This window comes from Zeugodacus cucurbitae, chromosome X (assembly GCF_028554725.1).
Source record: "Zeugodacus cucurbitae isolate PBARC_wt_2022May chromosome X, idZeuCucr1.2, whole genome shotgun sequence".
Lineage (NCBI taxonomy): Eukaryota > Metazoa > Arthropoda > Insecta > Diptera > Tephritidae > Zeugodacus > Zeugodacus cucurbitae.
This window is the reverse complement of record NC_071672.1, coordinates 31937052-31954507: the sequence shown is the minus strand read 5'-3', so window position 1 is coordinate 31954507 and position 17456 is coordinate 31937052. Positions and strand designations below refer to the sequence as shown.

Below are 17456 nucleotides of genomic sequence, written 5' to 3'. Positions count from 1 at the left end.
TATACTTTTTATACCAGGCTGTGTTCGAATATTACAAATTAATAAAAGCACAATTAAATGCATACTAAAACGGTACAATGGGTATATATGTGTACGAAAATTGATTGATACAAGTAATTTGTTTGGTTTGTTGGAATACTATATATGTATATGTATGCATGTTCGTGCATATGTATGTTTATGCTATAGACTACGTAGCTATCAGTATTCATGTGGAAATATGTATGTTTAAATTCAAATATTAAAATTAACTCTATCTAATAAAAATATCTGTTATAGCGAAGATGAACCAATAATTTTATACAGTTATGTCCACTGCAGTTAATATCAGCACTTTTCCCCAAGTAAAGTAAAAAAATCAATAGACAAACCAACAACTATTGCATGTAGATACGGTATAGAATGTATGCAATGCGCATGGTTGCTATACATTATGTACATAAATATATATAATGTAATAATACATATGCACATATATCATAAAAAACAGAGCAACTAAACAAAGTATGAATGACAATAAATATTAAATAAAATAAAGTTTAGGCAAACTCTTTATTTATATAATGCATAATTGATAATTTATAATGCAGTTTGTGTGTTAAATTTGAATTGAGCTGTCATTTAATTGTGGCACAAGTCAAATCGGTATGCTATATAGTAAACAATGCACACACGTCAGTTTATTTTCGCATTTATTTTGTAGGTGTGTGCGCCTCTGTGTGTTTTTTATTTTCAACCACATTTTCAGTTGGCTTTTTTAATAAAATTTTTTGTTTTTACTTATATATATTTTTATACTTTTACATATATTGATTAATATATATACAGTTAAATATGAATTTGTTGCGAATTTTGCGTACTATATAAAATAATATACGTACATATGTATGTGTATTTATGTATATTACGTTGCTAATATTGTTTAATATTGCTCAAAATTTGGAATTATTATAAATATGGCATAAATATATGTTGTTCGTTATAATAGCATGTACTAACCAACCCCTTTAAATGGTCTGCTCATTCCCATATATATATATATATTTTTTTCCTTTTTTTCCAACTACCCCATTTTATTTATGCGCTACCTTAATTTTCTTACCGTCAGCTTTTAGTTATGCATTTGCTTTGCAGCATATATAGTACATACATAAATAAAATATACAATACTTAATTCAATATAGTTTACCTTTGTAGTTGGAAAAAGTCAATATTTGCTGTCAAATTTGATTTCGGTTTAAACTTCGAATTCTCCTTGAACGCGTTTCAATATTTGTTGTATTTTCACTAGAACTTCCTGGCACTTAATATCTCGCGTTTCTTTCAATTACTGTTAGAATTTGAACCTATGTACATGTATTTATGATATATGATAATGTAAGCAGATACGTACATATATATTTGCTCAAACACTTTTCTGGGTTAATTATTTATTTCGATTTTTAGCTATTTTTCTTGAACTGTGTTTAATTAACGGTAGTAACTTGAAATTTTCTGCTATTTGTCACTTGTTTTATTCCAGTTAAGGCTTTTCTGACTGATTTAGCATAAAATTTTCTTTATAGTCACTAAAATGGATTTTTCTATACGCTATAAGTGCGTATTCACGACGACCACGTCGGCGCTATATAGGAGTTCTCGTACTAGACTTGGTTACGCTTGTTGATTGTTCCTCCGATAGGAGAGCAAGCGAATCAAATACTGAAATGTTCGATATGATACGCTCCTGTATCGGTTGGTCGCCAATTATTATGCTTCTTCGCCTTTTAGACGACCCGCAACAAGCCGAAGCCAAAAGTGTTGAACATTTCCCTTAAAACATGTTGAAAAACTTTGGACCAAACGTGCTCTCTGCAAGTGAGTAAAGGGAATTCCGAGTAATCAAATTACTCCCAGGCAGGCGCACTTCAACGAAAGACAACAGATATTTATTGAAAAAAGTGAGTAAATGTGAGAAGAATATGTGCAAAGTTGACGCGCATGCCCCAGTTTAAATATTTAGCTGCTAACTGACAATTTATACGTGATATATGCTTCCCCATACGTATCTAGTATGTATACAGCGATACATATACATACATACCGGACTGTACATTTATATATAATTATATAAGTCTGTATACATACACATATAGAGATTTAGGCATTTACATATATACATATATTAACAAATATCTACAGCGCTATTCGGACAGCAACGAACACTGGACAAGGCAAGTCAGACCAAGTTACCAGCTTATTTCTTGGTAAAGGTGTAGTTCAAAACCAGCAGGAAATCCGAAAAATGTATACGAAAAAAGCGGAAAACGTGTGCCAGTTTCCAAAATGTTGCGGTTACAATACAAGTGGCAGCATAACTCATCCACATTCAAGTCACAAAAATAATTTCATATTGCGTTCTAATAGGCAGATGCACTAACAACAATCGTCCTCATATGTATTGGGCAAAAGTTGTAGCGTATAGCTATGTATTTCGCCACTCCTCCACTTGTTCCTTGTTCCTGAAAATTTCAATTACAGTAGTTTTCCGAAATAACGAACACATTAATTGTCAGTTAAATATCCGTAAATTGCAGTTTAATAAATTATTTTATAAACTATTTATCAAAAAATCAAAAATCATAACAAAAAAATTCTAATCTAATAAATTCTTCCAAAAATTATTACACTCATACTTCTATTTGGTGCTGATCAATAATGTTAAGCTTTTTTATAAAATTCAACATTTTTTCAATTTGCACATTTCTTTTGAATTTTTTCAAATTTTATTCTAAATCCTGGTTCGATGTTTTTTGATTTTTTTCTCTTTCTTCATATGTCTTCTTCATGTTGTTCGTTAAACCGAGTACTTACAAATACCCGATGTTCGTTATTTAAGATACTCAATGTAACAAATTTGCTTGTTCGTTATAAGCGGTTTTCGTTAAAACGAATATTTGTTATTTCCGAAAACTACTGTACTCAGTTCTTATTACTGAGTGTGCAATAAGCACCGATATCACATAAATAGGTTAGGAGCTAGTTATTTTATTGTTAATGTCACTGGTAGGCGCGAGGGTTCGCCGTTGACTGCAGAAAAGAAAGCAATTTTATTAGGTGTAAACGTCAGCCATGATTTATATATACTATATGACTGTATATTTACTTAACTGGGTTTCAAAACTTCAAAAATTAAAAAAAAAAAAATGTTTTATTAAATAGTACAATATATTTAAAATATTCACCAAAAATTTCAAATCGATCCAAGTAAAATTCTAAGAGATATACCCTTTGGCCTTTCGCCCTTTGACGATATGTCACAAAGTTATGCAGAGATTTTGTTTGCACACATCTTTGAAATAACATTATCTAGCAATGAACAAAGGATTTTTTTATTTTTATTAAAAAAGTGAAGTTCTAAGAGATGGAGCCTTTGACCATCAAGGCCATTGATAAGCGCCTATTGGATGCCTGAACACACTGTTAGACCATTCCCTGTGGGGATATGTAAAGTCTAAAATCTATGCGGACAAACCCGCTTAGATTCAGGACTTGGAGCGATTTTGCTTGAATGCCTTTCGCCAGTTACTAGTCGAAAAGCTCGAACGAATCGTCGAAAATTCGACTCTACAGATGGACCATCTGAGACGTAGCCGCGGCCAACATTTAAAAGAGATAATTGTTAAAAAATGAATGGCAAAGAATGTTATTTCGAATGGTTTTTAACATTCCGGATTCAATTTGGTTTTCTGTGTTTTTTTCTTTAAAAAAGTAAGGATCCCCGAAGTGATTCGATTTGCGCTAATTTCAGACTGACTGCAGCACTACAAAAATATCCAAAAACGTTGAACACTCTCGCGGATGTAGACACCCGGAAAACTATACGCTTTCTCATTCTAATCTTTTTGTTAATAACTATCTACTTTTCAATTTAGTTTTAGGTATTACAAAGAATCGTTAGGTGAAAGCACGATTCCACTATATGCAACATGTTACACATAGTGCAATACTGTAATAAAGAACAGATGGAGGACTTCGAGAATCTTCAGGACATGTCCTTTGCTAGAGCAATGTTGGCGTAACCAGCTTCAAGTGAAGTTTTTGTTTTGTATACCATTACCAGGGACTATACAATTGGAGGCATATTGTCACAGGTGGAGGGCAACACGGCGAGAACTTCTAATGAATTTTCAGCGGTTACTTACCGGGGAATCTTTTAATCTTTTTCGTCAAGATAAGCCAGTTTGAAGGATTAGGAGTCATATGTAGAAGTTCATGTAAGTGAGGAAAGTTTCTGACTGCCATTCACTTGGGAGTGGCCAGGAACGATTCTTTTACATGTGGCTCAAGCAGCTCACGACCTCCGGACTTAGACCAAGTATCCTCTGGGTAGGCAACAGACATCCGTTTGGAGCCGAGCTAAAGTGAGAAAGCGAAACCCGCTTATGCGGTTGTGCGTAGGGTTTGGAACCCACCACATAAAAACACCCCCAATGAAAAGGAAGCAACAGCCTCGGATGAGAGACCCCAATTTTGATACGACCACTGCAGACTTTTAAAGGAATACCAATTAAGGGCATGCACCTGGAATGTACGGACCCTTACTTGGGAACGTGCCTCTGCCCAGCTGGTTGATGTCCTCGTAAGAGTAAAGGCTGACATCACCGAATCCAAGAAATGCGATGGATGGGACAAGTACGGAAGAAGGTGGGTCCTTGTGACATCTACTACAGCGGCCATATAAAGGAGCTCAAATTCGGAGTGGGATTCGTGGTGGGAGAGAGACTCCGTCGTCGAGTCCTGACATTCACTCCGATGGATGAACGTCTAGCCACAATCCGCATCAAAGCGAGGTTCTTCAACATATCGCTGATTTGCGCCCACGCCCCGACGGACGAGAAGGACGAAGTGATCAAAGATACCTTCTATGAGCGATTTGAACGTTCCTATGAGCGCTGCTCCCACCACGATGTCAAAATCGTGCTTGGCGATTTCCACGCTAGGGGGGGGGTAAAGAAGGTGTCTTTGGCACAACAGTCGGAAAATTCAGCCTCCATGACGAAACATCGCTAAACGGTCTGAGGCTGATCTACTTCGCCGGGGCCCGAAATATGGTCGTCTGTAGTACTAGATTCCAGCATAAGAAAATCTATCAAGCTACTTGGCTGTCCCCGGATCGAATCACTCGCAACCAGATCGATCATGTTGTGATAGATGGACGACATGTCTCCAGTGTTTTTGATGTGCGTACACTTCGTGGTCCCAACATCGACTCGGACCACTATCTTGTAGCAGCTAAGACACGCACCCGCCTCTGTGTAGAGAAGCGCACACGTCAACAAACACAAGGAAGGTTCGACATCGAGAAGCTGCAATCACAACCGACAGCCGAACGATTTTCTACTCGACTTGCACTCCTGCTCTCTGAGAACACTCATCAGCATCTCGGTATAAGGGAACTGTAGGATGGCATATCAAACTCCTTACGTACAGCTGCAACCGAAACCATTGGCTTTCGGAAAAGTAAAAAAAAACAGCTGGTATGATGAGGATTGTCGTCTCGCAGTGGAGAGAAAACAGACTGCCTACCTCGCAAGGGTGCGATCGATCGCAACGCGAGCGGGATGGGAAAGATACCGAGAGCTGAAGAGGGAAGCGAGACGCATTTGCAGTCAAAAAAAGAAAGAGGCCGAAATGCGTAAGTATGAAGAGCTTGACAAGCTGGGAGACAGGGGTAATGCTCGAAAATTTTACGAAAAGATCCGGCGACTAACTGAAGGTTTCAAGACCGGAGCACACTCCTGTAGAACCCCCAGAGGTGATCTAGTTATTGATGACCAGAGTATACTGATTTCATGGAGGGAACACTTCTCCAGCCTGCTGAATGGCAGTGAAAGTACAACATCAGGAGATGGCGAACCCGATTCCCCAATCGACGACGATGGAGCAGATGTTCCATTGCCCGACCGTGAAGAAATTCGAATAGCAATTACCCGCTTGAAGAACAATAAGGCGGCGGGGGCCGATGGATTACCGGCCGAGCTATTCAAATACGGCGGCGAAGAGCTGATAAGGTGCATGCATCAGCTTCTTTGCAGAATATGGTCGGAAGAAAGCACTCCTGTCGATTGGAATCTCAGTGTACTCTGCCCAATACATAAAAAAGGAGACATCCCCAATGTGCGCCAATTACCGTGGGATAAGCCTCCACAACATCGCGTATAAGGTTCTATCGAGCGTATTATGTGAAAGACTAAAGCCTACAGTCAACAAACTGATTGGACCTTATCAGTGTGGCTTTAGACCTGGAAAATCAACAACTGACCAGATATTCACCAAATTTTGGAGAAGACCCGTGAAAATAGGATCGACACACACCATCTCTTTGTCGACTTTAAAGCTGCTTTCGACAGCACGAAAAGGAGCTGCCTTTATGCCGCGATGTCTGAATTTGGTATCCCCGCAAAACTAATACGGCTGTGTAAGCTGACGTTGAGCAACACCAAAAGCTCCGTCAGAATCGGGAAGGAGCTCTCAGATCCGTTCGATACCAAACGAGGTTTCAGACAAGGTGACTCACTATCGTGTCGCATGGTGAATATCCGGTCAGTTGCTGATTTTCCAGGTCTAAAGCCACACTGATAAGGTCCAATCAATTTGTTGACTGTAGGCTTTAGTCTTTCATACAGTACGGTCGATAGAACCTTATACGCGATGTTGAGGAGACTTATCCCACGGTAATTGGCGCAAATTGTGGGGTCTCCCCTTTTGTGTAGGGCAGAGTACACTGAGATTCCAATCGTCAGGCATGCTTTCTTCCGACCATATTCTGCAAAGAAGCTGATGCATGCACCTTATCAGCTCTTCGCCGCCGTATTTGAATAGCTCGGCCGGTAATTCATTGGCCCCCGCTGCCTTATTGTTCTTCAAGCGGGTAATTGCTATTCGAAATTCTTCACGGTCGGGCAATGGAACATCTGCTCCTTCGTCGTTGATTGGGGAATCGGGTTCGCCATCTCCTGGTGTTGTAGTTTCACTGCCATTCAGCAGGCTGGAGAAGTGTTCCCTCCACAAACTCAGTATACTCTGGTCATCAATAACTAGATCACCTCTGGGGTTCCTACAGGAGTGTGCTCTGGTCTTGAAACCTTCAGTTAGTCGGCGGATCTTTTCGTAAAATTTTCGAGCATTACCTCTTCCCTCTTCAGCTCTCGGTATCTTTCCCATCCCGCTCGCGTTGCGATCGATCGCAACCTTGCGAGGTAGGCAGTCTGTTTTCTCTCCACTGCGAGACGACAATCCTCATCATACCAGCTGTTTTTTTTTTTTTTTTTTTTGACTTTTGCGAAAGCCAATGGTTCCGGTTGCAGCTGTACGTAAGGAGTTTGATATGCCATCCTACAGATCCCTTATACCGAGATGCTGATGAGTGCTCTCAGAGAGCAGGAGAGCAAGTCGAGTAGAAAATCGTTCGGCTGTCGGTTGTGATTGCAGCTTCTCAATGTCGAACCTTCCATGTGTTTGTTGACGTGTGCGCTTTTCTACACAGAGGCGGGTGCGTATCTTAGCTGCTACAAGATAGTGGTCCGAGTAGATGTTGGGATCACGAAGCGAACGCACATCAAAAGCACTGGAGACATGTCGTCCATCTATCACAACATGATCGATCTGGTTGCGAGAGATTCGATCCGGGGACAGCCAAGTAGCTTGATGGATTTTCTTATGCTGGAATCTAGTACAACAGACGACCATATTTCGGGCCCCGGCGAAGTCGATCAGCCTCAGACCGTTTGGCGATATGTCTCTCTCCCACCACGAATCCCACATCGAATTTGCGCTCCTTTATATGGCCGCTGAAGTAGATGTCACAAAGTCCACCTTCTTCCGTCCTTGTCCCGTCCATCGCATTTCTTGGATTGCGATGATGTCAGCCTTTACTCTTACGAGGACATCAACCAGCTGGGCAGAGGCACCTTCCCAATTAAGGGTCCGGACATTCCAGATGCATGCCCTTAAATCATAGTCCTTTATACGTTTGCTGTGGTTGTCATCAAAAGCAGAAAGACTAAGATTGGAAAATCTTGCTGCATGGGACGGAAATAGCAGCAAATGATAGCGAGAAACCGCTCGCAAAGACTTACTGGGCGCTTTATCTTTTACAACTAACTCCGAAAGCAAAAACAACGGGCGTGCCACCGCACATTCATGGGTCAAAAACCATATTTCAGAAACTGCCCGACCAATTTCAACGAACTTTCCAGAAATATATATTTCTAGTTTGGCGTAACACGCCAAATCGGACTATAACTTATCATGGCCCAAGATATCGAACATGGAGACCTCAAAATTTCTAATCTTTTATAGAATTCGATAAATCTCTCAGATATGTGTTCCTTCTAATATTGTGCCGCTGTGGGCAAAATCGGGTCTATATTTCCTCAAGCCCCCGGTTTTCAATATTTATACAGTAATACATATACATTGTAAAATAATGTGAACGTATAATTTTGGATATTAAGTTAGTTTGGTACCGAAAACGGCTGAAAATGGTCTAGAAATTACCCAGGTCCCATGTACTATATAAACATACTTAATATCGTTTTTTAGTAGACTTTGTGCCGAATATACGTGAAGAATTGTGTCTCAATAACTAAGTCCTGAGTATTTGTAATTGTACGAAGATACAGTCATTTTTGATGTTTGAAACTGTAACTCCATTGTTTCAAATAACATGCCGCACCCCAAACCATTATTATTTTTATTCTAATTAGATCACAGTAGCAACAGCAGTTCAATGATTCTTGTTGGATCACAGTAGCCAAAGCAGTTTGGTGATTCCAATTGGATAACTGTAACAATAGCTGTTCAATAATTCTTGTTGGAACAGAGTAGCTATTCCGTGATTCTAGTTTGATCAAAGTAGCTATACCAGATTAATGATTCTAGTTGGATGACTGTTATTGATAATTATAGCAATAGCAGTTCAATGAGACTAATCATTGAATCCGTTTCGGTCGAAAAATGGTTCGATTCGATCGAAAAATTTCACGTCGGAATCATTGAATCCGTATCGATAGTAACATTTTCGATCGAATTGAACTTACTTACCGACTCCATAAAATGCTTTCCATGTACATAAATGGCGCTAATTTCGGAATCATTGATACCGCAATATCGAGAATTTGCATCGAAATTAATCCCTTGGTGAGTGCGTTGCGGAAATTTTTAAGAAATAGACAATTTGTAAGTGTTTATATACAAAATTGTTGATGACGCACTTAATTATGTTTTAAATTGAAAGTTTAGAGATAAGAGACAAAAACACACAAACAAAACACAATTTGAAGTGTTAGTAAATGAGATGAAGTTACACCCCGACATGGTGAAAGGAAAAGAAAGGAGCACCGGACGAATTGAATAGTTTTTGGGAAGAAATTTCAAAAAAATAAACGCTTTAGGTCCCCCAATCAAGGACACAAATGGGTGGAAGAAGGTATGAAAAATCATAATTTGTATATTATCGGCTATTAAACTACTTACTTAACCTATAACTAGGTTTGGACAGATTTCAAGTTTGTTTGAAAAAATGGTAAAACATGCAAAACACATTTCTGGAACAGGCGGTGGGCTCTTCAGCCAAGTTTCTTTAAGTATGCTGTCAGTAATGTAAATAGAAATCCACCTCGAATATAGCCTGTGGTCAAGACTCAGTTAAGAACTTCTTCCAATATTCCACAGAATGTCGATTGGACCACATTTATATTGAAGTTCTTTCCAATGCAATGCTGATAGTTGAATGCGGCAAAGAAACGTAGACATGCAGGAAGCTTTAATTTCGGGGAAAAAGAACCTTGTCTCTTATCATTTCCACATACATTTTCGTACTCCATTAAAATGTATGTATATAAATCCTCTTTTGTTGACTCGAAAATTTTTGATGAAACTGTAAATACGTATACATATAAATTAAGTTATGTATTCCTTTTTTAGCTAAAATACTTAGTTAGTAGCAGACCCCGCCAAACGTTTTTGTGGCTAAGGTATACATTAAATTAAGTTGGTCCAATCTTGGCTTCGGCGACGATATTGATTACTCGAGGTTGATTTATGTTATGCAGCATGATGACAACTCACACTACTTTTAATTGCAAAGTGAGTGGTGATAGCACAGGCAATTTTAAATAGTTTGGGATGATTGACTACGTCATCCTGGTTTGTAGCTGTGTCAACTCTCTTAGACCGAAATTCTAAATTGTCGTATTAAGGTCATCGATATCTTTTTTTACCACCAATATAGGTCATTCAATCAGTCATTTATGGTTTCCACATTGAGGTTTCATGTCAGGAAAACTTCTCTTTCGAGTTAATGAAGTGACAGAAATCTGTTGAAAATGTTATTAATCCATCGAGGTGTCAACTACGACCCTACCATTTCTAACTGCTTCTACAATCGCAATTTGGTATTGTTGCAAAAATGTTAGTTGTTAATTGGCGATTCTTTATGTGTCGCCACAAATTAAATGATTTTAGGCATGCGATTAGCCCGTCAGAAACTGTTGAGCCAGGAATAATTGGAAGAGTCTGGCGTAAATCACCTGCTAACCGAATCCTGGCTTCACCAAAAACGTTCATCGACAATCAAGATCTTTTAAAGTCCTGTGCAGTACCTCCTATTTTTGACGATTTTGCCGACTGGTGTCTCGTTCATTTGCAATTTAAAAGTAATTTCAAGGCCGAATGTGGCGTGTGTTTGCCTACTAACTGGTGCCAAGTTGCCCCTATTCCCGTTAACCTTGGTGGTGAAAATGAGTGAAATTGGTTCTGGAATTACATCAGCGCTCATATACTATTTATGATGATTTTCTATTGGACTTTATGGCGAATATATAAGTCAAATTGTGTGTTATCTTAATAAAATTACATCAATAAATTGCGAGAGTATAAAATGTTCGGTTGGACCCGAACTTAGCCTTTCCTTATTTGTTACAAATTGTTTTGGGCTATCGACACAACCTTATACAATTGAACAATAACAAAAATATTTTAACAAAGCAACAATGACAACCTTCAAAATATTATTTTTTTGTTTTCTCTTTTTATATTTTTCTTGTCAACTCGAATAAAATTATCTTATTATTATCTTCCTCGCAATTTTTCCATATTTACTCACTTTCTAATCTTTTTTTGTCCTTCCACGAATATTTCAAGACTAAAATTAACCAGATCGGTTTGGCCGTTCTCGTTTTTTGGGGCACAAACGAACAGCAATTCATTTTTATTTATTTTATTATTATCAAGCGACAATTTTTTTAAAATTCCGCACACGACCATTCAGCAGGGATCTTAATCCCCTTAATCAAGTGGTGGTATTTTAATTAATTTTTTAATGGATTTAGTTTAAAATATCTTCCCAAGTAACTTATTCAATACTAGCAGAACGCTCCGGCTTCGCACAGTTTTAAACAAACAAAGTTATAAGTTTTTAGACACTTATACACACTCTCCCCATCATATGTATGTACTTTCCCGTTTCTTGCGTGGGTTTATTTTAAAAAAAGTAAAATGAGGAAAATTCGATCATGAAATTATATTATATTTGCAATGAGCTAAAACTTGATTACGACCTCTAGTCTTTGGAGTTCGTTGTCTTTCTCTCTGAAGGCGTTGGGAATGCTCAGAGTTCGACGCCGTAGTGCGACCTTGTATATTTCTAATATTTTGTTCTTCAAGCCGCTGCACACGCTCGGAACTCGACTCTCAAGGGCGTACTTGGGAGGTTTTGAAATTTTGTTCAACAATCAGCTGCGAGCGCTAGTTACTCGACCCTTTGGCACGCGATTGTTATGCGAAGAGAATAACTTGCAAGACGATTTCCAGTGGCAGATTAAGATTATCCATCACGGAGTCTTTTTGATGCCCTCACATGGGATCTATTTCCAGAAAGTTGAGATTCTAGCAATAAATATAGCCTATGTTACTCGGAGTGAATTGTAGCTTTCCAATGGTGAAAGAATTTTTGAAATCGGCACAATAGTTTTTGAGTTTATTCATTACAAACATGCATACAGATCTTGATAAATTTAAAAAGTATAATACGTTTGTTACTCTTCTTCTTCTACAACAGCAGCCAGCACCTACTAACAGTAAATAAACACTATTCGCAGCTGTTGGCCGACGCTGTGACATTATGTAGAGCTCACCGTCAACGAACTGATTGGACTTTATCACTTTATCAGTGTGGCTTAAGACCTGGAAAATCCAAAATGGTACAGATATTCACTAGGGATACTCATTTAACGTCGCAAACGTATGGCAATATCGCGAAATAGCAACATCGTAAAAACGCTGTTAATTTTTACATGCATTTGGTTTTACGGCAATCAATGGTTTCGCCCTTGATGTTGACTATTGTAGGCGGAGCTTCTATTGTGTGCTTCGAATTGATAGTGACAGGGGCGAACGCAGGGGGGGGGGGGCGGTTTGGGTTTGTTAAACCAAGCAAGTCATGGGTACTGAAACTCCAATACATTCAAAGAGATTTTTATAACACCACTACATACACACATATGCAACAAAGGGCGAAATGTGCATAAACATTTACCTCAACTCTTCTTTCGTACAGCACCCTGAATGATAGAAAGAAACAACCAAAGTTCTCCTGTTTGTTTTGAGCAGCCATGATAGCTTGTAAGGTATTATTTTGCGTCTTTTATTTAAATTAGTGATCTGTAGCCTAATTAAAGTTTAAATTATTGAAGCACGCATTTTTTAAATAAGTAAAACGTAAAATAAAAGTTTTCTAAAGCCAAAAGATGGAATTGAAGAGGGTGATACAGTAATACTTCATTGCATTGTCAATTCCAAGCACCCAATAGAAGCTACGCCAACAATGGTCAACATCAAGGGCGAAACCATTGAATACGTAAATAATTGTTGAATATAATAATATTATCTTGCCTTAAATTCTAAAATTTTCCATACAGATATTTCAAACCTCATACGGCGCGTTAAAGGTACGCAACCTAATTGGTGTCACTTATGGCAGCAGCGTAGAACTTTCGAATCGATGGAATATGTGCTGCAAGCAAATCCAGAACTATGGATGCAAACGCTGCTACATCGAACACAAATCATTTACACACCAGATATTAGGTTTAATGTCACTTTTTTACGTGCAATTAAACCTTTTGCTCAACACAAGCCCGGGAAGAACTGAAACGACATGGCTTAGGTGCTTTGGAACCGTTTATCATCGCGACGTGTGTAAACTGGGTTTTGCCAATGAGCTAGAGGGCAAAGCAGTTGCAGTATTTTTAGAATTACCGGCCCCTCAGTTGGCCGTGCCATTAGCAGCTAAAACTCAGAAATTAAAGGGTAAATTTAAGTGAATGTTTGTGATAATAGAAATTTAAAAACTTCTTGTATGTTCAATTAGGAGGACTTTTTTGATTCATTTTCACCTTGTATTGAATCATAACGTTGTTGTATCGCTTTACAAGGACATGGATTCACCGAAATTAGTTCAATGGAAATACAACAGCAACAGCATGGAAGTTAAGACTAGAACGTTGCCAATGCTAGATTTATAATTCCTGAAACATAAATAATTATTACCAACTTTTATGTTGTAAAAATTCAAATTTTACTTTATATTATAGAAACTCTCCTCCCAGAAATTGGATGAATCTAGTATTAGTAAAATTAATGAAAGAACAGATCTTACAAAAACTCCTAAAGCAACTAGTCCTCATATAATGTGCGCAACTTACACTTCCAGGCCGCTCGGGGTATTTGACATTTGCCACTCTTCCTCCAGCCTTTGTCAGATAGCAAAAATTTATCAAATATTCAATACGTTTTACATATGTACGATAATACATTTATAAAGTAAATATAATAATAAACACCTAAATGGCATGATATTTTAAATAAATATCAAATATAGTAATTAATGATTTTGTTATTAAATTCTCATTTGGGATTTTGGTATAACTAACCGAAAATAGCGGGAATAGTTTCTGGGCTTTTGTGGGTCGCAGTACTGAAAGTGCACGTGCAGTTTTGGTTCGCAGTTTTGGGTCTTTCATCCGTGATAGTACAAAGAACAGTACTGGAAGGCGCATGTTGTTTTCGTTCGCAGTTCATCCGTGATTGTACCAATTCCATTCCCCAAATTGTGCAAGAGGTATATATACATTGCTAAATGATGAATGTAATGTGCAAGAAAGGGATGAACGATCACACGTACACAAGAGATTCGTGTACTTTTGTCAATTCGCCCTTAAGAATGGCATAGAAACTTTCATTGAAAAGCGGGTACCGCTCTCTGGCATTTCACCGAAGAATTCACCGGTACCTGTCTTGCAGGGAAATTTCATACATACATCATGTTGTAGGGTGACCTTGTAAGGATAAGTAATCCAAAACTAGATATTGACGAGTGAAAACGCCTGATAAGGGCACATTTCTTTCGCTGTGTTGGCCACACTGGTGTGAATTAGAAAATTCAAGACAGTTTGTTATTTTTCGGTAGAAAGAAGTGTTTGTTGGGTGGTGGGAATTTATATGATATATGTAAGCATTTGTTGTTAAGTGCGCCTTCAAATTTAGAAAGTTTTAATAAATTTCCTTTACTTATTTAAGAATTTATTCAACGAGTGTTAAATAAACCATATATGCGTGTAAAATAATGAATGGTATTGATCATAATGTTAATATATACATATGTAATACATAGTGTAGAATATGTATTACGGGCTGTTTATATACGAGTAAATTTACATTAAATATTCCAAAAATCGTGAAACGGTTCAATCGGATTTTGCCGTAATTACCAACATTTTAAAGGCTCTGTATAATTAAAAATAAATGTAATTTTATGTCAAATTTGGCTAAAGTTAAAGGATAACTGTCTTCATTAATAAGGTGCCGTGCAAAAAAACTGTGAACTATAGCCAAAATGATTAATTGACAACAAATTGTTGCCTGTATTATGAATCAAAAAATACACGAATGAGATCATCGAATTTATATACTTATTGAATAAATGTAAAGAAATGGATGCGAATATTGAAATGTAAATTACAGGAATGACATTAAGGTTTATTAAAAATCATATTTCAATGTTATAAAAATAAACATGTATTGAATAAAACTAATAGTGAATTAATACACAAATTTGATTTAATAATAGTACAAGTGGGAATAAGTAAAAGCTACATTATTTGATTAAATAATTCCTATGCGACGGGCTCCTGGCCTCCCTAAATAATATTAAATTATTTTTTCGATGATGTCATAAGTTTGCTAATTGCTATTTCAAATTTGGAAAAACTCTAATACGATTGCGGAAAGCAGAAGAAATAAAAGAGATTTTAAGCCTAAAATATAGGCTTATTTTAAAAGCTATAATATTAAATTATACACAAACTGTCCGATTTGAGAATATCAGTTTCTGTAAGATAGTTTCCGTATTAAAATGAATAGAATTAGTATTTTTAGTTTTTAAAACGAAGGATAAGTGCCATGATGATAAAATGAAATCATCATGATATGTGTCTCACCCAAAAAACATTTATAACGTGATTTCAATTATAAGATACATGTATTTGAAGTGTTATATATGTACATATATGTTCTATAATATTCAGTTGATTAGAGTTCTGTAGTGGTTTAGTGTAAGATCGTAGTTGTTGACAAATCTGTGAATTAAGAACTTTGGTACTTATAGGGTTTAACACAAAAATCTTTAAAACGTTTTTTGGAAAATCATTTCGATTTTACAATTAATTGAATATACGTAACTGGATCGGAAATGATAAGTTATACACAAAAAATAAGAGTGTAACATTGAAAATGCCTGTTCAATGGCGAATCATGCAAAATCCTTTCTTTAAAATTTGTAAGATATGGCAACATTCGATTTTGTCGTATATATAAACTTGAAACTATGCTTCTAAATGTATGATCCGGACTTAGCACCATGGGATTAAAAGATGAACAGAAGAATTCCCATTTAAAGGTTTTATTGAATCAAAAAAGTAAAAAAACAGCATTGGTTTAAGCGAAAGAAGTACCAAAAAATAGTCGATGCCGAAGCAGAATTTTGATGGCGGTTAATCGAAACATGTTGTTAGTACATCTAATGTAATATCAGGTTTCGAGAAGTCTTTCTCATATATGTACATACCTAACTTTCTGACCGTTAAACTCACCTTCTTTCATAAAAATTGTATACATATTCCTTTAAAATCGCTACATTATTTGATAACATTCAATGGCTGCTATATAGAGTGTACCTTGTTGTTGAACATTTCCCCAAAAACTTGTAGATATGCATCCGGTTGAAGATGAGAGATATTTCACTATCGGTGATTTTTGCACTGTGATTGAATAATATCATAGCAACTGCAATCATTTTTTATAAGGCGCCTTCAGACGCGTCAATTCCTGTTTCGAAAATTCTTGGTTTATAGGACAGGGGCGACGAAGCTGCAGATCACAAAACATTTCTTCAAATACCTTAAAATTTCGTTTAATATTGCGCTCTCCCTTCCAGTAATATGAGAGTTGTCTTTATCTCTGCTTTGTGTTCTTAATCGTAACAATTCGCTGCGACGTTACAGTGTTGCATTTGTGCATATTTTAAAATTTGAATTGTATAATTAATTTTTTGTATGTAATTTGCAAATACATATAGAAATATATTTACTATAATTCAATTATATTAGAAAATAGGGAATAACGATAAATATTAGGTGTCAGCAAAAGAGAATCTCCCGAGAATTTGCGACATTAATTGCCGCATCTAAATTCGAACTAAATAGCAATGTATTACAATCGCAATGGCAGTTCAATACTTTGAGTTCGATCACAGTATCTGTAGAAGTTCAGTGCCATTGTTCGATTACATCAGTTGAATACTTTGAGTTGGATCACCGTACTAATAGCAGTTCAGTGCTTCTAGTTAAATCACAGCAGCAATTTATAATAATTTTGGGTACGGTGATTACGAAAGAAATTAAATGTACCCACAATTTAGTAATTATTTATTTGTGATCACAAAAGCAGGTAAATTTTGGGAATTGTTAAAATTAATATATATAAAAATGTGCAAATTAAAAAAAATGTGGAGTACAAATTCTAATAAATTCGCTATTTGTTGCGTTCGCAATAGCAACATAAAATCACAGTGATTTAAAAATAGCAATATCCCCCATCACTTATCGACAATGATGATTTATCTAATTCTTTAATTCCAACGGAAGAAATCCTAGACAGATTTATTAACGGTCAATTTGCAAACCAATCTAAGCCAAGAATCTAATTGGATTTTATAATATAGACAAAAAGAATATTCGTATCAGCTTTGTAATTATAGGCGCAAATAAGCATGTCAAAAATTTCATAAAAATTAATAAATTTTAAACACAAAATTACTTATAGTGGATCGCTGATTACCAGTAAAGTCGTTTAAA

General features: G+C 36.7%; 3 protein-coding genes and 1 long non-coding RNA gene across 10 annotated transcripts in view; 2 read left to right on the top strand and 2 right to left on the bottom strand.

Moving 5' to 3' along the window:
• Positions 1-1808, bottom strand: part of LOC105219324 (calcium/calmodulin-dependent protein kinase type II alpha chain) — a 54966-nt gene extending 53158 nt beyond the window's left edge. For 2 of the 3 annotated variants that reach the window (XM_054235561.1, XM_029044964.2), the window contains exon 1: positions 1190-1808. The gene's annotated coding sequence lies outside the window, so the exon portion shown is untranslated. The remainder of the gene's footprint in view (positions 1-1189) is intronic. The other variant, XM_029044966.2, reaches the window with a different exon arrangement.
• Positions 1809-7553: 5745 nt separating this feature from the next.
• On the bottom strand, positions 7554-16773 carry LOC128923146 (uncharacterized). The gene is made up of 3 exons (XR_008472188.1): positions 16194-16773; positions 9979-10800; positions 7554-9922 (listed from the first exon to the last, which is right to left on the bottom strand). It is a non-coding gene; the product is annotated as an uncharacterized LOC128923146 (long non-coding RNA).
• On the top strand, positions 11602-13889 carry LOC128923141 (uncharacterized). 2 transcript variants are annotated; one of them, XM_054235648.1, is made up of 3 exons: positions 11602-12245; positions 12963-13353; positions 13415-13889. In XM_054235648.1, the coding sequence occupies exons 1-3, from the start codon at positions 12243-12245 to the stop codon at positions 13426-13428; spliced, it is 408 nt and encodes a 135-aa protein (XP_054091623.1). In that variant the 5' UTR covers positions 11602-12242; the 3' UTR covers positions 13429-13889. The 2 variants fall into 2 exon arrangements, with proteins under 2 accessions (XP_054091623.1, XP_054091622.1); XM_054235647.1 differs by lacking the exon at positions 11602-12245 and adding an exon at positions 12743-12901.
• The window catches only part of LOC105220277 (ankyrin-3), a 49957-nt gene continuing 46902 nt past the window's right edge, over positions 14402-17456 (top strand). For 2 of the 4 annotated variants that reach the window (XM_054235631.1, XM_054235630.1), the window contains exon 1: positions 14402-14553. In XM_054235631.1, coding sequence (XP_054091606.1) covers positions 14545-14553 — 9 coding nt within the window. In that variant the 5' untranslated portion in view covers positions 14402-14544. Of the gene's footprint in view, positions 14554-14653; positions 14676-16909; positions 17050-17456 lie in introns of those variants that run through there. The other 2 variants (XM_054235632.1, XM_054235633.1) reach the window with 2 other exon arrangements.

Coding starts and splice junctions, on each gene's coding strand:
- LOC128923141 (XM_054235647.1), top strand. CDS start 12,869: ATGGTCAACATCAAGGGCGAAACCATTGAATAC. Junction 12,902..12,962: donor AGGGCGAAACCATTGAATAC/GTAAATAATTGT, acceptor TTTTCCATACAG/ATATTTCAAACCTCATACGG.